This window comes from Rhincodon typus, chromosome 16 (genome assembly GCF_021869965.1).
Source record: "Rhincodon typus isolate 14 chromosome 16, sRhiTyp1.1, whole genome shotgun sequence".
NCBI lineage: Eukaryota > Metazoa > Chordata > Chondrichthyes > Orectolobiformes > Rhincodontidae > Rhincodon > Rhincodon typus.
The window spans coordinates 20,215,933-20,237,581 of record NC_063347.1 but is presented as its reverse complement, the minus strand read 5'-3'; the positions used below and the strand labels follow the sequence as shown (position 1 = coordinate 20,237,581).

Genomic DNA, 21,649 nt, shown 5'->3' with positions numbered 1-21,649 from the left:
GGGAAGGTAGGTGGGATGGTGATAGGTGAGTGCAGGTAGGTAGTGGTGTGGATTAGTGAGTGGGATGGGTGGGGCGAATAGGTGGGAGAGAAGATGGACAAGTTGTGTCAGGTAAAGGAGGTGGGGATGAGAGGAAGGTTGGACATGGGATGAGGCTGGGGGTGGGGAGATGTTAAAACTTGTGAATTCCATGTTTAGGCCATTGGATTGTAGGCTCCCAAGGCAGAATATGAGGTGCTGCTACTCCACCTTTGCGGGTGGTGTCATTGTGACACTGGAGGAGGTCCAGGATGGACATGTCACCAAGGGAGGGGGGGAGGGGGTGTTAAAATGGTTGGTGGACCAGAAGGTGTTGTCGTTTGTTGCGAACAGAGTGCAGATGCTCTAGAAAACAGTCTCCAAGTCTATGTTTGGTCTCAGCGATTGTAGAGGTGGCCACATCAGGAGCAGTGGATACAGTAGACCAAGTTGGCTGATGTATAGGTGAACCCCTGCCTGATATGAAAAGTTTGTTTTGGGCCAAGTGTAGCACTTCCTGCAGGGAAATGTGCTGGGTGTGGTGGGGTTAGTGAGGAGTGTTGAGCAGATGAGAGTCATGGAGAGAGTGGTCCCTACAAAAGGCAATTAGGGGCGGGGAGGGAAATATCTCTTTGGTCTTAGGGTGGGATTGTAGGTGGTGGAAGTGGCGGAGAATGATACTTTGATGTGGAGGTCGGTGGAGTGATATCTGAGGACTGGGGACTCTGTCCTTATTTGTGTTGGGGACAGGGGTGTGAGGGCAGAACTGCAGAAAATGCAAGAGATGTGATTGAGGACATTTTCGATCACTGGAGGGAGGGATGTTATGGTCCTTGAAATAGGAGGACGTCTGGGATGTTTGGGAATGGATCGCTCCATCTTGGAGCAGATGCGGTGGAGGTGGAGGAATTGGGAGTAGGGGATCGCATTCTTGCGTGAAGGTGGGTGAGAGGACGTGTAGTCTAGGTGGCTGTGGGAGTTGGTGGGCTTGAAATAGATATCAGTTTTGGGGTGTTTACCAGAGATGGAGACGAGAGGCCCAGGAAGGAGAGGGAGGTGTCGGAGATGGTCCAGGTGAATTTGAGGTTGGGAGGAAAGGTGTTAGTAAAGTTGACCTAGCCCAAGACGTAAACCTTGCCGGGTTTTCACTATCCCCCCCTCCAGACTTTTCCCCCCTCACTCGCCTTCATTCCCCTCCACTCCCACATCAATGAATTCCGTTCACGTCTGGATGTTGAACTCTGTTTCAGCCATATCCGCCTCCGCGCCTATTTCTTTAACAGGGATCTAACCCATCCATTACAGACCCATTCTCCCACCTCAATCACATCCCATCCTCCTGGAGACCACCCCACGGCCGCCTCATCTCCAGCGGCTGTCGCGACATCAATTGCTTCAACCTGTCCACCCCTCTCACTGACTCCAACCTCTCCCCCATGGAACATGCAACTCTCCGTTCCTACCTTAACCTCCCCATCAAACCGGCGGATAAGGGAGGCGCAGTTGTGGTCTGGCGCACAGATCTTTACGTCGCCGAGGCCAGGCGCCAACTCTCTGACGCCTCCTCGTACCGCCCCCTCGATTATGACCCCACCCGTGATCTCCAAGCTATCGTCTCCCAGACCATCCAAAATCTCATCACCTTAGGTGACCTCCCACCCACAGCCTCCAACCTCATCATTCCCCAACCCCGTACCACCCATTTCTATCTCCTTCCCAAAATCCACAAATCTGACTGCCCCGGCCGACCCATTGTCTCTGCCTGCTCCTGCCCCACCAAACTTATCTCCGCTCACCTTGACTGTGCTATTTCACCTGTCCCCCCCCCCCCCCCCCCCCAGTCCATGAACTTCCCACCTACCTCTGGGACACCACCCATGTCCTCCACCTTCTCCTCAAGACTTCCAATTCCTTGGCCCCCAGCAACTCACCATGGACATCCAATTCCTGTACACTTGTATCCCCCATGCAGATGGCCTAAAAACCCTCTGCTTCTTCCTGTCCCACAGGCCCAACTAGTCCCCCTCCACCAACACCCTCATCTGCTTAACAGAACTTGTCCTTACACTTAACGACTTCTCCTTTAACACCTCCCACCTCCTACAGACTAAGGGAGTGGCCTTTGGCACCCACATGAGCCCAAGCTATGTCTGCCTCTTCATAGGATATGTGAAACAGTTGCTTTTTCCACTGTTACACTGGCATTATCTCCCACCTCCTCTTCTGCTACATCGATGGCTATATCGGCACTGCCTCGTGCTCCCATGAAGAGCTTGAACAGTTCATCAACTTTACTACACCTTTCACCCCAACCTCGAATTCACCTGCACCATCTCTGATACCATACCTCTCCTTCCTGGACCTTTCCGTCTACATCTCTGGTAACTACCTTGAAACTGACATCTATTTCAAACCAACTGACACCTACAGCTACCGAGGCTACACCTGCCTCTACACCTCCCCCCTCACCTCCATTCAAGGCCCAAAACAAACCTTTCATATCAGACAGGGGCTCACCTGTACATCCGTCAACTAGGTCTACTTGGCTGGCTCTACATCGGTGAGACCAAGCGTAGACTCGGGGACTGTTTCGTAGATCATCTGCACTCTGTATGTGACAAACAACAGCACCTTCCAATCGCCAACCATTTTAACTCCCCCTCCCACTCCCTGGGTGACATGTCCATCCTGGGCCTCCTCCATTGTCACAGTGACACTCATATTCTGCCTCGGGAGCCTACAGCCCAATGGCCTAAACATGGAATTTACCAGTTTTAAAATCTCCACACCCCCGGCCTCATCCCATGTCCAACCCTCCCTCTCATCCCCACCTCCTTGCCCTGACACAACCTGTCCATCTTCTCTCCCACCTATTCGCCCCACCCATCCCACTCACCAATACCTACCACTCCCTACCTGCACTCACCTACCTTCCCCAGTCCCATTTCTGAAGAAGGGTCCCGACCCGAAACATCAACTTTCCTGCTCCTCTGCTGCTGCCTGGCCTGCTGTATTGTTCCAGCTCCATGCTGTGTGGTCTCAGAGGTCTGTAGCTTGTTTGTGACCCTATGTTACGTCGGTGGACTTGGCTGTGTGAAACAGCGTGACTTACTGTAATGGTTGTGTGATGTATTGAGTCACTTCCCTCATCGGGTTTCATCTGGTTCCTGGAATCAGTGGCATTGTTCTGCTTCTCTCCAAGTGGCTACTTCGTAAACGGATGGAAATTAATTGCAATACTTTGCAATACAAATAATTGTCTTTGCACAAAAGGAAAATGGAAAAGTATAAGCTTTACTTCCAAAATAAAACAATGTTCAAAAGTCAAAGAAAAAATAATGCTTAACACGTCTGGGATCAACTGAATAGGTAAAAACAACTTCGTATTTGCATAGTCCTTCACAACGTAACTGTTAGTTTTGCAAGACTTTCTGGCTCTTCATCTGTTTGGACTGGTACAGCATTCTAAACACTAACTGGTGATAAATCTGGAGAAATTGACACGGTATATAAATTTTAAGCAGCACCCTACAAATTAGCCTACTGAACTTTAACGGTCTCTCCAAACATTCACTGCATACAGTATAAACTGTTTATTATCAAGTTGCTTTGGCAAGACATGTTGTTAACCTAGATGTAATCTTTGTATATTCAGGATATCTAATTTTTTTTTAGCAGTGTCAGGCAGTTTTAAAATATCACGTGGGATTTTCAGATGATAGTATGGTGTTTTCCTGTTTTTACAACTGACCGTGTTCTTGCATAGTGCACTTAGGAACTGAAAATCTAGTATGTCAGCCCATTTGCTATCCACTTGCAAAATATCTGCCACGTTTGCCTTCATAACAGCAGTTCTGTAGTTCAAAACAAATTGGTTGTGAGGCCCTTTGAGATGACTGGAAGATGTAACAAGATTTAAATCTGTGTTGGTACATTCTCTTGTTTTTTGCAATATTTTACTCTATTCGATCTGCTCTATGCCTACCTGTGCCTGAAGTGCAGCAGAGTGATACCTTCAAGATCTGTCCTCTCCCCAACCTGTCCATCTCCTGACTCACCTATTCACTCCTCCTTTCCCACTGACCAGCCACAATTACTCCCTACCTGCAGTCACCTATCTCCATCTCACCTACCTTTCTATCACCCTCCCAACCCCCTCCCTCTATTTATTTCTGGGCTCCCCTTTCCAGCCCTGATGAAGGGCTTTGGCTCGAAGTGTTGATTTTCCTGCTGCTCGGATGCTGTCTGACTGGCTGTGCTTTTCCAGCCCCACGTTGCTGTGGGTCTGGAGTCACATGTAGGCCAGACCAGGTAGTGAACCAGATGGGCTTTTCAGCAATGGATTCATGCTCATCATTAGACTCTTAATTCCAGAGTTTTATTGAATTCAAATTCCACCATCTGCTGTATCAGGATTTGAACCTGGGTTGCCACAACATTACCTGGGTCTTTGGATTTAAATTCCCCTTTATAATGCTGCATCAGCAATATACTGAAAATAGATTTGGTTTTAACACCTCTCCTGCTTTAAGTAAAATAGATTCCTGTTTTCGTCACAACCTTTCCTGGTAAAAAGCTTTACACACAAACCACTGATGAAATAGTTCAGGGAATAAAGCCAAGTTTCTGAGAGTGGGTGAGTCCACAGTACAAAAATGTCCATAATTACTTCAAGTTGTACAACTTGGCAGCCTCTTTTACAAGATCCATGAGGATGACTGGTGTGGGAAATGGAAAATATGGTTGAGGAGGTTGTGGCAGTGTGACAGGAAACTTACTTGGCGTGCCATACCTGATCTGCAAACACTTGATGCGGTGTAATGTACATTTTGTTCACCTTTACTGGCCTTCCATAGCCTAGTGAACTTTCAAGTTTATGAAAAATATTTGAGCAAGGAAAACAAACTGCCTCTATTTTCAAATCTTTCAGCTGGAAGATTTTGCTGGTTATTGCTTATTCTCACTGCTTTTTCATTCATTGCTTTTCTTGCATTAAATATTAAGATACTACTTTTCAAGGTCTTTTTTGTTTCCTCATCCCACCCAATGATGGTTTACCTCTTTCTTACTTTTGCTGCAGTGAGAGCCTAGGGGGGACCAGCAGTCTCTCCAATCTCGTGCCTGGTACGTGAACTTCAGAGAGAATTGCTTAACTATTCAATTACATTGAACAGCTTCATCAGTTTTAATCCTCCCAATGAGGAATGGTTCTGCATGAATTTTTTTTAAATCAGAGAGACATGTGGTATTGACTGATAGTAATGCTTGAAAATCCTAGCAGTTTGTTTACTGTGATGGATAGTCATTGAATGTATTCATAAGAGGCTGTCAATGTACTTTAAAAGTTTATTGCACACCAAAAGGGGTGGGGTGGAAACTATTATGCACTACAAAGGAATTATTTGAAACTCATATTGAAAATATGATAAAGACTTAACACTTTTACCCTCAGCAATAACATTACGGATATTCAAACCACAGTGAAGACAACCCTGTTTCCACTTCCATTTTTAGTTGGCATGAATAAATTATTTTATTTTTGATAAATTTCTGCATTCATTGAATGTTATTTCTTTAGGTAATGTCACTTCCTAAGGATGTTAAACATCTAATGAAGCTCATGTTCATTAAATAATTAAATTACTCTTCCATACATTCTGGTTCTGGAGCTTTACTGTTACTGACATTAAGTTGCTCCAGAAGCCTTGTCTTCTGCCTGACTGTTTTGGAGACTGCTCAACTTCACTGATACTGGTACAGGTCTTTTTTCCTCCCTAAATAATGTGCTTCTCTCTCTGAAAGAAACCTGCACACTCACGTAATCTCATGAAAAATCACCAAAGAACAACAGATGCTGGAAATTGTAAAACAAACAGAAATTGCTGGAAAAACTCAGCAGATCTGGCAGCGTCTGTGGAGAGAAATCAGAGTTAACGTTTCAGGTCCAGTGACCCTCCTCCAGAACAGCATGAAGTCTTCTGGTTAGCTCTCTTTCCCAAATAACTTCTTTCTGTCTCCTTCTAGAAACATTGCCCAATTATTTTTGCTTGTCAGTCCTTCATTATAAGGCATTGAATTCAAGCTCAAAAAATGTCAACTTTATTTAAATGCATAGAAACAAATATCCAGGCATCCTTCACCACTCTTGGAACTCCAAATGAAACCAAAACTTGTTTTAACCCATAGAATGCAAATCAAACTTAATACTATATATGGTTCTGTTCATTCTCAAACTCAACTTTGCAAATAATTATGCATTATGAGCCTTAATCGCTAATGAAACTTTAGACTTACTGTTGGAGTGAGATAAAATAGAGTGGAAGTGGGATATGCAGCACACATACCAACAAAGTCCACTTAAGCCAAATCCTGCACTATAACTGTCAATTTATGAGGGCAGTTTTCTTTAATAATAGAAGTAAATTTCAAAGCCTTTGCTGTTACTGCTGTAAATTGCCCAGTGAGAATTGAAAGTGGATTACCTCTTGGCCTTTCAGATGCTTCTGATCCATCTCTTATGCACCAGGGAAAGTCCCACAGCTTGCAGAACCATGTAGGACAAATGGGTTTGACTACAACAAAGAGTCATAAGACAGATAATTCTTGCATTGCCACACGTGCACAATGCAATGCACAGTAATAGCCTGTGTGTTAATTTTTATTGAGAAAAAATTTAGGTAGCGAAGATATTCAAAATCAAATTTGGACCGGGATCTCGTCACTTTATCCTTGTTGCCATATGTACATCATACGCTCTGACACTCTAAATTCCAAAGCCTGGAAGCACTGATTTCCACTTGTTATTGCTGGTTCATCCAGTTTTGAAATTTCTGGATCTAAATATATTTACAGTTGCTTCATTTGATGGGGACCGTTGAGGACTGTTGGCAACAAGAGTTTAAAGGTACAGGTAAGTTAGTGGGAACATGATTTAGAAGCACCATTTAAATTCACATTCCTAATAATGAGCAGATACATAACAGCCCAAACTGTTAAATTCCCCTTGGAATCTTTAACATGGACTCTTATTATATCGTGGTATCTGCCTTCACAGCAAATAAAGACAATGTAGTCCTGTGGTATCATCATGCTGTTAGAATTTTTGTCCAGGATCTGTTGGTTCTTTTCACTGCTTGACAGCTTTTCAGCATTGATTCTGATTGACCACGTAGATAAGGGTTAAAAAACATTTGCCCTAAATTAGGATCCAGTTAGCTAAATAAATTAGAATTGATTTAGTATAATTGAAAATATACACAACCTTCTGCAGCAACATAGTTGTAATGCCTCATGGACCAGAGCCCAGGCTAATGCTCTGGGGGACTGGTTCAAATGCCACCATCTGTCATGGTCGATGGTGAAATTTGACTTTGATTGTAACCATGTCACTATTGTTGATTTGTTGTAAAAATTCATCTGGTTCACTGTCCTTTTCAGGTAAGGAAATTTGACTGTTATAGCCTACATGTAATTCCAGACCCACAGTAATGTAGTTGACTCTTAACTGTCTTCTGGGCAATTGAGAATAGAATCATAGAATCCCTACTGTGCAAAAACAGGCCATTCAGCCTTTACCGAGTCTCTGAAGAGCATCCCACCCAGATCCAACCACGCTACCATATCCCTGTAACCTGCCTTTTACCATGGTTAACCCACATAGCCAGCACCTCCCTGGACACTGTGGGCAATTTAGCATGGCCAATCCACCTGCACATCGTTGTACTGTGGGAGGAAACTGGAGCACTCAGAGGAAACCCACGCAGACATGGGGAGAATGTGCAAACTCCACACTGACAGTCACCCAAGGCTAGAATCGAACCTAGGTTCCTGGCGCTGTCAGGCAGCAGTGCTAACCACTGAGCCACAGTGTCGCCCCATGAGGATGGGCAATAAATACTGGCCTTGCCAGTGACCCCTGTATCCTCCAAAAGAAGAAAAATATACATTAAAATTTGCAGAATATAATTTTACCATTTAGCATAGACCTGGGTCCCAGGCCAAAGATTTCAACATTTTGACGTTTTCCCGTTTTGTAATAGACTTCCTTCGTCCAGGTGGAGGCCATGGTGTTAGATTTAAGATGCAATCTTTCAACCAGGCTCAGTTGTACTGCTTAAGTCCTGCTTTGGGCTTTGTAGGTTCTGTTTCCTTCTAAAAGTCTAATGACTTCATTTGTGAATAACTTGGCCAACTTGATGGTTTTTTGTTGAATACAGTCTCAAATAGATTAGTGCATTATTCTACTCTAGCAAAGGTATGTTTCTCTTGGCCTGCACTCTGCCATTGTTAAATTATTAGAAGTTGTATCACAATAATACTTTTGCTTTGATACAGCTATTTATTATCACAGCAATGGAGTTTATGACCCTGTATTGGGCTCCGATATGGTCATGTTTTCTTGTCCCCATTGACAGAGTGTGCAGTGTGCCACTATCCACGGTATTCATGCTAACGTATCAATGTTTTCATTTACACTGTCGTCAAATTCCCTACGTAGTTGGTGAGATCACAAACCATCACATTTATGTAACACCTTCCTTTAATATGGCAGTATCAAACAAAATTTAATAATTCAGTAAGGAGATGGCAGAACAGGTACTCAAAAGCTTGGTGATACAGATCGGTTTGAAAGAAGATTAGAGGCAGACAAGGGGTTAGGAATGAATTTCCAGAGCTTAAGTGTTTAACATAGACTACTGGACTTTAGGGCTGCATGGTGGCTCAGTATTTAGCACTGCTGCCTCACAGCGCCAGGACCCAAGTTCGATTCCACCCTCAAGTGACTGCAAACACCACAGTCCAAAGATGTGCAGGCTAGGTGGATTGGCCGTGCTAAATTGTCCATAGTGTCCAGGGATGTGTAGGTTAGGTGGATTATCCATGGGAAGTGCACGGTTACAGAGATAGTGTAGGGATGTGGGTCTGGATGGGCAGCTTTTTAGAGGATCGTTATGGACTCATTAGGCTGAATGGCTTGTTTCCACACTAGGCATTCTGTGATTCTGCCAAGAGACAGCGATTTGGTTATCATACTATTTCTCAACAAAATGCGTTATCTGTAAATAGACTTTGAACTTAATCACGCATGCATAGTGAATGAGGCTAACTTGGAAATAAGACTGTTTTTAACGGAGCTTAATGACTTGTCTCTTTTAATTCATTATGAAATTTACAGGTCACTGCATTCTTTATTTGATGTTACAATTGATTTTATAAAATTTAGGTATCTGTTTGTTAGTTCCATGCCTTCCAGTTACTATTCATTTTTGTATATCCTGATATGTTGGGAAGGAGTGACAAGCTAACAGTGAATTCTCACTGTGCAACAGCATGATTCAGTTGTTAGAGATTGGTGAGGTCATGAGATAGGGAGCACAACAAAATGAAGGTTCCTTCTTTTGTCTCCTTTTCTTCCCCCTCCCACCCCACCCCCTGCTGCCCTGTTCAGCTAACAGTCTGACACAGTTGGCAGAGAAAACAAATTGTGTTTATAAAGTTGCTGTGGTGATCATAAGCACAGTGCAAGGTTCCAAATTACTAATGCAAATGGCAGCTGTACCATTTTAACTCTGATCATTTGAGCAGTTCATATGCGTGATGCCTGTTATGGTCCGAAGATCCATGTTTCTGCAAATTGACTCACCAGTAGTTACAGTTGTATAACTGTGCGATCAGACTTAAGGTCAGTATAGTGCAGCAGTTTGTGCTGCTGGAGTCTCTGGCTGAGGACCAGTGGAGTGGAGTGGAGTGGGGTGGGGTAGGGGAGGGTGAGAATCTGGAACTATCCAGCCCCAGTGAGTCTGTGCTCCTTTGCATCCAAAAATAATTTTCCTATTTCCTTCTTTGTTTCCATACAGCACAGAAACAGACCCTTTGGCACAACCAATCCACACCAACCGTGTCCCCAAACTAAACTCGTCCCACTTGCCTGCGTTTGGCCTATATCCCTCTAAAGCTTTCCCATTCCTGAATTTATCCACATGTCTTCTAAATGTTGTCTGTGTCAACCACTTCTTCTGTCATCAATAAAGTGTAGGCAAATTGCTGAAATGTGTTGTGTCTACAGCAGTTTGGTGTCACTGTGATGGAGAATGTGTGTGTCACCTGTTTGCTTCGTGCTGGTGACTTTGATTTATAATTATAAAAGATGTTTCATTAAGTTCTCAAATTGTCTAAGTCGACACTGCAGCATTACAATTTAATTAACAAAAGCCGTGATTTGCATAGGGAATCTTGACAGAGTTAGGACAACCCATACTTGCACTACAGCATACACTGTCAAACAACACAGCTCCAGTTTTGGCATGGTCATGTAGTCAAATTGTAACAGCTCCAATAGATTTGGTGTGTCAAATGGCAACAGATGCAACAAACACAGGGGTTAGACAAAAATGCTGCCTTCCCTCAACTTTGGAGAAGTCCACAGAGTCCAAAATGTTGTCATGATTTAGAAAGCACTGGATTATGTGTCATCGCTGTCTTATTCCCTTTCTGTTCTTGATGTTGTCTGCAGTCTTTCCAGGCACAGACTGTGGTAGAACAGAGAGGCTCCCAGCTACTGCCTTGTAATTTCAATGGACCAGTAATCCTTTCACTTTGTGTACACCCCAGAAAGGAAGATGTGAATAAGGCTCTAGTTGTACAATGAAAGCAAAGAGTTGCATTTCAATAGTATCTGCAATGTCCATGACATCCCGAAACACTTTATAACCAAAGAGTTAATTTGAAGTGCTGTTACTTTTGTAATGTTGTAAATGTGGCTGTCAGTTTCCCAATGCAAACTCTCTCAAACCATAATATGGTTGTGACGAGATAATCTACTTCCATAGGGGAAGTTACTTGGCTATCAAATCTCAGCTCCTTGGGTATTGAGTCTTTTTGCTTTCCAATTGGTATAGGAAAGCGGTGATCTATTGAGAGTGAACCCACGGAAAGCAACTGGCTGGATGGAGTCCCAGGCCATACACTCAGATTGCACATGGACCAGCTGGTGACAGCGTTCCATGGGGAACGGTGCCGGACCCACTGTTGTTTGTCATTTATATAAATGATTTGGATGTGAATCTAGGAGGCATGGTTAAGAAATTTGCAGATGACATCAAAATTGGTGGTGTAGTAGACACTGAAGAAGGTTATCTAAGAGTACAACAGGATCTTGATCAATTGGGTCAATGGGCTGAGGAGTGGCAGATGGAGTTTAATTTTGGATAAATGCAAGGTATTGCATTTTGGTAAAACAAACAACGCAGGACTTAATCATTTAAAAGTAGAGCCTTGGGTAGTGTTGTAGAACAAAGAGACCTGTGGTTTCAGGAACATAAATCCTTGAAGTTTGCATCACATGTAGACGATGGTTAAGAAGGTGTTTAGCACGCTTGCCTTGATTGCTCAGACCTATAAATATAGCAGTTGGGAAGTCATGTTGAGGTTGTATAGGATGTTGGTGAGGCCTGTTCTGGAGTACTGTGTCCAGTTCTAGTTGCCCTGTTAGAGGAAGGATAATATTATCTGAGAGGGTTCAGAAAAGATTTATGAGGATGTTGCTGGGATTGGCAGGCTTGAATTATAAGGAGAGGCTGGATAGGCTGGGACTTTGCTCACTGGAGCATTGGAGGTTAGTGGGGGGCAATCTTGCAAAGATTTATAAAATCATGAGGGGTATAGATAAGATGAATGGCAGGTATCTTTTCCCCAGGGTTGGGGATTTCAAGACATGGGGGCATATTTTTAAGGTGAGAAGAGAAAGATTTTAAAAAGGACAGGAAGGGCAATATTTTTGAAACAGAATTAGAACATCCTTTATTGTCACGTGGTGGTTCACGGGTGGAATGAACTTCCAAAGGAAGTGGCAGGTGTGGGTACAGTTTCAGCATTCAAAAGAAATTTTGGTAAGTACATGAATAAGAAGTGTTTGGAGGGATATGTGCCAAGCGCAGGCACGTGTGACTAGTTTAGTTTGGGATTATAGTCAGTAGGAACTGGTTGGATGGAAGAGTCCGTTTCTATGCTTTGTGACTCTATGACTTTCGTTATTCCAACGTGAGGACCCACAGATTGCAATCAGTAAGGATAGGCAACAACACCTCCTCCACGATAATCCTCGACACCAATGGCCCGCAACGTTGTGTACCTGCTCTTACGATACTCCTTATACACTCAAAGCTGCGTGACCAAATTCAGCTCTGACTCCATTTAGAAATTTGCTGATGACACCACCGTAGTGGTTCAGATCTCAAACAACAACTAGACAGAGTACAGGAAAGAAATAGACTGCTCAGTGGCATGGTGTAAAGACAGCAATCTTTCCCTCAATGTCAGCAAAATCAAGGATCTAGTTATCAACTTCAGGAAGACTCTGACACGCCCTTGCCTGTATCACTGGTTCTGAGTGGAGGTGGTTGAGAGCTTCAAATTCCTAACAGTAAGTATCACCAACAATCTACCCTGGTCCATCCACATCGACTACAGTCAAGAAAGCACACCAGTGTCTCTACTTCCTCAGAAGGCTAAGGAAATTTGGCATGTCCACAATCACTCTTACTAATTTTTATAGATAAGCCATAGAAAGTGTCCCATCTATATGCATCACAGCTTGGTAGGGCAGTTGCTGTGCGCAAGACCACAACGTATTACAGAAAGTCATGAACACAGCCCAGTCCATCAGGCAAACTAACCTTCCTTCCAATGACTCTGTCTTTATTTCCAGTTGCCTTGGGGAAGCAGCCAGCATAATCAAAGACACCTTCCACCCCAGTTATACTGTCTTCCATTGGGCAGAAGATACAAAAGTTTGAAAACACGTACCAACAGATTCAAGAGCAGCTTCTTCCCTGCGTTTTCAGGTTTTTAAATGGACCTCTCAAAATTAGAGTTGACTTTTCTCTGCCCATTCTCTGTAACGCTATATTCTGCATCCTATTGTAGTACCCCTTTGTACTTGTGTAAGCTATGATTTGGTTGGGTGGCACACAAAAAAAATACTTTTCACTCTATCTTGGTACATGTGACAACAATACAGGAAATCAAATCATAGCAGTATGAGGCAACTGGGTGGCTTATTAGGGTCATTTCAGAGGGCAGATAAAAGTCCAATCATATTGCTTTGGATCTTTGTCTAAAGATCATTAATGAATCAGATGGATTTTATGACCAGCAGTGATTACATAATTACCATTAAATTAAACTTTTTGAAATTTAACAAGATCTAGAATTAAAAAGTTTGATTTTTGATTTTAATTCTACTGTCACGTGTACTAAAATGCAGTGAAAAGCTTTGTTTACGAGCTGTACAGGCACAGATATCCCCAGAACATTAGCCTAGGGTTCTGGGTCACTAGATTAGTGATGTTACCAATGCGTCATTGTCTCCTATCATAAAGATGAATGTTTTGGTGGACTAATGGCTCAAGTATTGGGCAAGTCTTCAGAGGAAATCGCCAGAAACAGATTTAATAGCAGTTGGCAACGCTAATGCTGACGGTAGCACAAAGCAGAGGCAACCCTATCTGAAATCCTGCTCATGTTAGACATGTGGATAGCAGCCTTAACCACATCCAGGATCGTATGCAGCATGAGGTCCTTCAATCCATTCATCCTGGTACCATGGAGAAAGGAACTAATAGCCTTTTTAAAGAACAAGTGGTATCCACATTTGCCTTTTTCAGATTATCATCTATTCAGCCTTAAAAATAAATGGATTTTGAGATGCCAAGTTGACGTAAAATGGGTTATCTTGGTCTGACCAATTAATTTACAGGGTTATTTATTTAGAATATTAGTGCCTTTTTGCAATGATATTGAATCCTGGGAGTAATAAATGCTGGTGTTTGAGGGAAGAGTTGATTCACCTGTGCAAGTGGTAATTTCACTGGATCTCTGCTCCTCTGCTTTTGAGAAAATTGTTGAGTATCTAATGCCAGTACAGTATCCCATGTGGGAATATAGTATAAGAATGTCATCTGTGTAATGCATATGTTCAGGATTAAATAATATTATTTCAAGCTTTCTCTGAGCTAAAAAATCAACGGTAACTTTATCTTTTCAGGAAATAAAAGCAGATTAAGTGTGTTTTCAGCAATAATCTGCATTGGCACAAAGTCATCATCCTGCTCACACCGTATATAACCATACTTTACAGGATGATGGCACATCATGGTGGTAATGTCGCTGGATTAGTAAACCAGTGGCTCAGACTACTGCAGCAGGGGCCAGGGTTCATATCACACTACATCACACAGTGGAATTTAAATTCAGCCTTTTTTTTTAAAGAAGTGTAATTAGAAAGCTAGTTTCAATGATAGCGACTGTGATTGTTGTAACGGTCCATCTAGTTCATTTATTGTGCTTTTGGGCAAGGGGAAATCTGCTGTCCGAAACCGTCTGGTTTACCTGTGACACCAGATTTACAGTGATACGGTTGTCTCTTAAATGCCCTCTGAAATGGCCAAGTGAGCCATTCAGATCAAGGACAATAAGGTATGGACAACAAATTGTTGCTTTGCCAGTGATGTCCGTATCCCATAAAACAACTGTTTCAAATCCTGATGTTCTAAATCTATAAATATTTTAACATTTTTACTCCTGTTACAACTTTTAATCATGAGTACGAGAGTGATCTATGTATAAAAATGATGTCCTTAATAGCTCATTGCTCACAGTTCTTCTGCTAACCTGCGGTGTTTTTCTTCTCTTTCAGTTTTAGCTCTGTTGTTGCAATTGGAGTGAGCTTCTTTGGGATTTTCCTCTTCTCACTTGTGATCTGTTTATGCTGCCCTTGTTGTCTTCTGTACAAGATGGCACGAAGAGGACGTCAGCGTGAGTAGCCCAGATTTATCATTTTAAGCAACTTCCTTGACCTTGATTGCACTTTTGTAACCGCAGCAGATTGTATATCTCTTTGGTAAAAAGCACAAGTACATGAAAAACATACAGTTGCACTGGAATCCTGGACATTGTATATTCTCTCTTGTACTACTATCCACAGGAAGAAAGTAGTAAATAAATTAATAATGGATTTCAGTCGATCCAATTCGCTCATCTACCCGACCGTTCCAGACCCCAGCCAAACCATGCGCTCTATTTATACAACCAATGGTTTTGAACTTTTGACTCCACTGCCCTACCTGGAAGCTTTTTCCAGTATTGATGTGAAGAACTTCACTATATCTGTCCTTTTGTAGGTTTAAACTAGAAAAGGTACTTCATCCTCTAATTCTATCCTTTTATGTTTCAATTTAAAGTTATATCTAAGATTTTTATTTTCCAAACCAGTGTGCCTATAAAATCATCATTTGGATGCTTCTCTTCTCAGCCGAACGATTCAATTTTTTTTCCTATCCTACTTCATTGCTCGGATTCATGGGGATTTTTGTGACTTTTCTGCACTGTTCTAGAGCTAGAAATTAAGCAGCATAACCAATAAAGTCTTAACCAAGAATTCAAAGACAGTGTCTATGTGCTCCTTCCACTTTTTCTCTCTTTCTCTCTCTACCTCTCTGTGTCTGTGTCTGTCTCTGCCTCTCTGTGTCTCTCGGCTGTTTTTATTCATAGTGCATGTAAATCATCTATCCTTTCTTTCTTTTAAAGGTCTAAAATGCAGCCAATTCCCAAGACCTGATACCTATATCCTAGGGCTCTAAAACAGAGTTGCAGAGAAAATGGATGTATTGGTTGTGATTTTCCAAAATTTCCTGGATTCTGGAATGGTTACAGCAGATTGGAATTGGCGGTTAGCAAATCTGGCATTGCTATAGAAAGGAAAGAGAAACCCAGTGATGGACCAGTTAGCCTGATGTCAATTGGACGTGATTAGTTGGAATCAATTGTTAAGCAAGTGTTAACAATGCACTTAGAAAGTCAAAGTATGACCAGGCAAGGTCAAAGTGATTTTCCAAAATGAGAGATTGTGTTTGACAAATGGTAAGAGTCCTACAAGAGTGTAACTAATAAAATAAAGGAAAACCAGAAGACTTGGATTTCCACAAGCATTTGATGAGATTCCACATAAATTAATAAATGAGATAAGGGCTGATGCAGTTGGGAGTAGCATATTAGTATAGATAGATAAATGGATAATTACCTGTTAACCAAGAGGTTGAGGGACGGAGTAGGTATTTTCAAGTTGGCAGGTTCTAACTAATGGAGTGTCATGACAATCAGTGCTGGGGTTTCAGTTATTTACATTTTGTATTAATAAGTTTGAAGAGTAGAGTGTAAGGGTTTATTGAGACTAAGGTATATTTTAACCTGTTTGTATATTGCAGCCTCTTTGTGTCCTTCCCACTGCTTAAATGAGTAGACAAGAAAGTGACAGACAGAATATAATATGGGGGAAAATGTGCAGTTGTTCACTTTGGTGGAAAAATAGAAAGATAAGCTTCTTTTTAAACCTTTAATTGTTGATGTTCCGAGGGGCTTGGGTGTCCTCTGACAGGGAACGTAGTACATTCGCATGTAGATACAATGAGCGAATAGGAAGACAAATTGCATGTCAGCCTTTATTGCAAAGGACTTAGAATGCAAGAGTAAGGAAGTCTTGCTGCAACAGAATCAGGTTTTGCGACCACATCTATAGTGTTGTGTAAAGTTTTCATATTTTAAGGAGCAATCTATTTGTATGGTATGTGGTACAGTGAAGGTTTGTTAAACCAATCTATGGAATCAGGTGTTGATATGTGATAAGTGGCTGACTAAATTCAACATATATTCATCAGGCTTTAGAAGAATGAGAGGTGATTTCATTGAAATGTACAAGAAGAGGCTTAAGAACATGGATATGAGGATATTGTTTCCCCTGACTGGGAAGTCCAGAACACAAGTACAAGGTTGGAGAATGAGGGGACAATTTCTTTAAGAATTAGATGAGAAATTTCTTCACTGAAAAGGTCGTGAAATTCTCTACTCCAGAGGTTTGATTATGTTTTAAGACTGAGATAGACCAGGTTTTTGTATCTTGGGGAATTGAGGGATACGGGGAACTTAAATGAAAGTCTCCGAAGTTGGCGATTGTTCATGATCTTATTGAATGATAGGGCAGGCTTGAAGGCTCAAATGTCTAATTCTGTTCTTATTACTGAAGTTCCTATGCTTTACATTTGTCTTTGTGAAATTTCATTTTTCATTGTTCAGCCCATTTTATATAGCATATCCACACATTTGGTAAATTGAGGTGCTTCCAAATTTCACTGACCTGCTGGGTTGGCATCATCTGCAAATTCTAACATTTGTGTGCATTTAAGGTGATGAGGGGATGGTTCAATGGAGATGTGAGGGGCAAGTTTTTTTTTTAAATACAGTGTATGGTGGGATTCTGGAACATGTTACCAGGGATAGTGGTGGAGGTAGATAAGATAGGGGTGTTTAAGGGGCTTTTAGATTAGCACATGAGTATGCAAGGAATGAAGGGATATGGATCAAGGGCAGGCAGAAAGGGTTAGCTTAATTTGACATCAATGTTTCAACATTGTGGGCTGAAGGGTCCATTCCTGTGCTGTACTGTTCTATGATCTAAGTGTTTCTTGGGTTGCTTTGTGGCTAGAAGCTACAGAATTGTTCTTAACTGGGTTTTATTTGTTTTACCATGACTGGCTACAAGTGAGTGTGGGTGACAAACTCACCCTCTCCAAAGATATTACAATTCCCTACGCCACTATCCCCTTCTTATTATCTAAGTACCCATGGGTGTAATGAGGAACTTTGAACACTTTTACCTTCTGTGGAGTTGTACTGTCAATAATACGTTGCTGTGAAGTGGAAACCATTTTCACTTGAGTTGTTAGCTCCAGCTGAATGGAGACTCTGTCATATGACCAGCTACCACTACCTGCCTTTCATTTCAATCCAACAGCCTTTAGCCTCTATTCTAATTTTCTTTGACCATTTCCATATATTAAAAATACAGCGTTTTTTTTTCAAATGCGCCTATAACCTTTCTCGTGGTTCACTGGCAGCAGCGCCTTGGGATTAATCATTAACTTGTTGAGAGTCTAGTCCTGGAGGGCTGGCTACCCTATTTTGCACCACCAACTATGTGACTTCATCATTTTGAATACGAGCTTTTTCATAACGTTTGTCTCATTTCTGTCCATTCTGAAATGAATTGATTCAATTTTAGTACCATCGGCAACGGAAACTCCACTCACTGAAGTCTTAAAAACCAAAACAACATTTTATCAACAATATTTGTGTAAAAGTGTAGGCTTCCCAGGGTGATAATTTTCTATTTCCAATACTAAATATGTGTCAATAATTTTCATTGCTTGCGCAGTGAAAGCAGTTTGAGGGTTGGGTTACAGGTCTATTTTGTCACTTCCTATGTTGGCTGGTTGCAACTTAACTAAAACCAGAAATTGTGTGGGCATGTTCAATAGTAAACACTTCAAATTAAATATGGATAATAAAAGGACATCAGTGCCTAGCATTTACAGAAGTGGAACAGGGAACATCTCTGGAACCCTGTTGCACCATTTGTTTAAAAACCAAGCCGTACTTCTTTTTAACTTGAGCTTTCTGTATCTATAAATATTCTGATCAGTGTGCGTGATAGGGAAAAATTTTGATTTCTGTCACTAATGAAATTTACCACGAGCTGGTGGCTTCCTGACTGAGTCATTTAGCTGACCCTGTGTATTCTGCATCACACGATCTAAACTGGCAAATATTTCACTTAATGGGAGCCAGTGAGAACCTTTTAAATGGCCACAGTAACAACATGCCATCTCATTGACCCATCTTTTATTTATTTAATCAAGGCAAATCTAGTATAGCACTTGTAGCAAGAAGTTGAGATATTATAGTACTTCAAAGTAAGCTCAGTAGCTAAAATTGAATCATATGCTCGTCCTTTATTAGTCAGATTAATTAAAATTGATCATTTGTGTTAAACCAGAATCCTTTCATATTTTGTCAGCATCTGCCACCTTCCACAAACTTGCTCTTGGGCACTGACAAAGAAATTGATCTAGTGGTTTCTCAGCTTCAGAACAACCCGAAGAACTTCAACACTACTGAAGTACTTTCGACTTTAGTTACTAATGTAATGTAGCCGTCAGTATTTGCTTCAAGGTCCCGCAAACACAAGATAAATAAATATTTTATGTTGAGATAGCTTAGGACATTGGTAAGGCCTCTTCTGGCGTACTGTGTCCAATTCTAGTTGCCCTGTTATAGGAAGGATATTATTAAGCTGGAGGGGATTCAAAAGAGATTAAACAGGATATTGCTGGGAATGGAGAGTTTCAGTTATAAGGAGAAGCAGGATAGACTGGAACATAGGAGGTTGAGGGGTGACCTTGTAGAAGTTTATAAAATCATGAGGGGTGTAGATAAGGTAAATGGCAGGTATCTTTTCTTTAAGGCGGGGGTTTCAAGACTAGGCAGCATATATTTAAGGTGAGAGAAGAAAGATGTAAAAATGACATGATGGGCAACTTTTTTACCCAGAGAGTGGTTTGTGTGTGGAATGAACTTCCAGAGGAAATAGTCGATGCGGGTACAGTTACAACATTTAAAAGACATTTGGACAAGTACATGAATATGAAAATTTGGATGAATATTGGCCAAGTGCAGGCAGGTGGGACTAGTTTAATTTGGGATTACGGTTGGCGTGAACTGATTGGACTGAAGAGTCTGTTTCCGTGACTCGAAATGATCTGGTTTGGTCTGCTGAGATAGGAAGGGGGGCACCTGACATTTTGAAGATGAAAACAGGATGTGCCATCAAAAGCATGAGTACCGAAGTAGGAAGATAAAACAGATGAATGCATGGCTGGAAAGATAGTGAGGAGTTGGAGGCAGGGATTGGGGGCACTTACTTCCAGCATACTGGGACTGTCTCTAGCGGAGATGGCACCAGCTGGACTGGCTGCATTAAAATACAGCTGGACTGAGTTCTTTGCAGGGTGTTTTGCTAGTGTGGATTTAAACTGACTCAGCAGGGGACTGGAAACCAGGAGGAATTATAATAAAATAAAAACAGGGTGCATGAAATGCTGTAGAGGCTGATAACACTAAAATAGAGAAAAGTAGGTGAAATCAAAATGAGGAGGGAATGGTGAAGTGTCAGACAGAGGTATAGTGCATGGAGTATAGTTAACATGATTTGAGAGTTACAGGTACAGATTATCTTGTGGGGTTGTAATGTTGTGGCCGTAACAGCAACCTGCTTCAAGGTAGGGCAGGTCTGGGTGTTAAATGTTCCAAGTGATAGTGTTCAGAAAAGATAGGAAGGGAAATAAACAGGAGAGGGGGTGGCATTTTGGCTTAAGGAGAGCATTGCAAAACTGGATAAAGAGGATATTTTGGAGGACAGAATCGATTTGGTGACAGCTACATATTGCTTGGTGTAATCTGTAGACCGTCAGCTAGCGCGAAGGATATAGAGAAACAAATCTGTAAGGAATTTACAAAGAGCTTTAATCATCGTAGAGTAGTTATAATTGGCAATTTTAAATACCCATATGACTGGGTAATGGTAGTGAGAGGGGCAGGTATTCCTGGATTGTCTTCATGAGAATTTCCTGCAGCATTGTGTCCAGTCCAACAACAAGAGCCAGAGCTTGGCTTAGTTTTCAGGAAGGAGGTGGGCCAAGTAAATGAAACGACAGTGGGGAAGCAGTAATCATTGCATTGTGATGTTTAGGAAGATGGTGGAAAATGATATGAGTCAACTTAGAGTAAGAAGATCAACTACTGGGGAGCCAACTTCACTGGGCCAAGAACTAAGCCTGTACTCTGTAGAGTTTTGAAGAATGTGAGGTGATTTCGTTGAAACTTACAAAATACGTAATGGGATAGTGAGGGTTTAAACTTCATAAGGAAGGGGGTCTTGGATAGCCTGGATAGTGCTTAAAGTTGATAAGGTAGGATAAGATGCAGCATCCAAGGATAGTCTTCCCTAGATTTGTCGGTGGTGCTGGCTGACTGGAGAATTGCAAACTTTATGCCTTTGTTCAGTACCCTGTTCCTGCATTCTCCCCTTATCCTTTGATCCCTTTAGTCCTAATAACAATATCTAACTTGATATAATACTCTGGCCTCAACCACTTTCTGTGGCAGAGAATTCCACAAGTTCTCATGGTGAAGAAATTTCTCCTCATCTCTGTCCTTAGTGGCCTACTCGGTATAATTAAACAGTGACCCCTGGTTCTGGATAATAAAACAGTTGCAGAATGAAATGCCAGTTGGAGGAGTTAGGGGCAAAGAAGGTTTGAAATTGTTAAAGTTAATGGCCACGAGAATTAATCGCCAGAGATTTGCAGAACATCAGTTGCTGCTGTCTTCATTAAACCAGTGATTGCAGTTGTGTGTGTGTGTGTAAATACAGTAAATGGCTTCTATCAGATTACTCTTAAACGGGACCATATTGTTGGTTAAAATTGATTCAGAGGAATGTGAACCAAGTTGTAAAGTGCAGTTAAGTAAGTTGCATTAATTATGGACACTAACCTTTGACAAAATAATATCTTCTTGTAAGGGGAAATATGACTTGACATTGGGAGGAGAGAATACAAAAAAAATGTGTACATTTAAGTTGGTTTAAAACGTTGTTGCATGCTCCATACTTATAACCTTTTGGGACATTGTATTATCTTGGTTTATCTGCTTGGTAAACGTGTGATTTTTTAAAAAAAAA

At 41.7% G+C, this 21,649-nt stretch overlaps 1 protein-coding gene across 2 annotated transcripts in view; it reads left to right on the top strand.

Annotated features, from left to right (window-relative positions):
- shisa10.1 (shisa family member 10, tandem duplicate 1) overlaps positions 1-21,649 on the top strand; it is a 77,204-nt gene that overhangs the window by 47,096 nt on the left and 8,459 nt on the right. For both annotated transcript variants that reach the window (XM_020510882.2, XM_020510883.2), the window contains one exon: positions 14,714-14,832. In XM_020510882.2, coding sequence (XP_020366471.2) covers positions 14,714-14,832 — 119 coding nt within the window. The remainder of the gene's footprint in view (positions 1-14,713; positions 14,833-21,649) is intronic.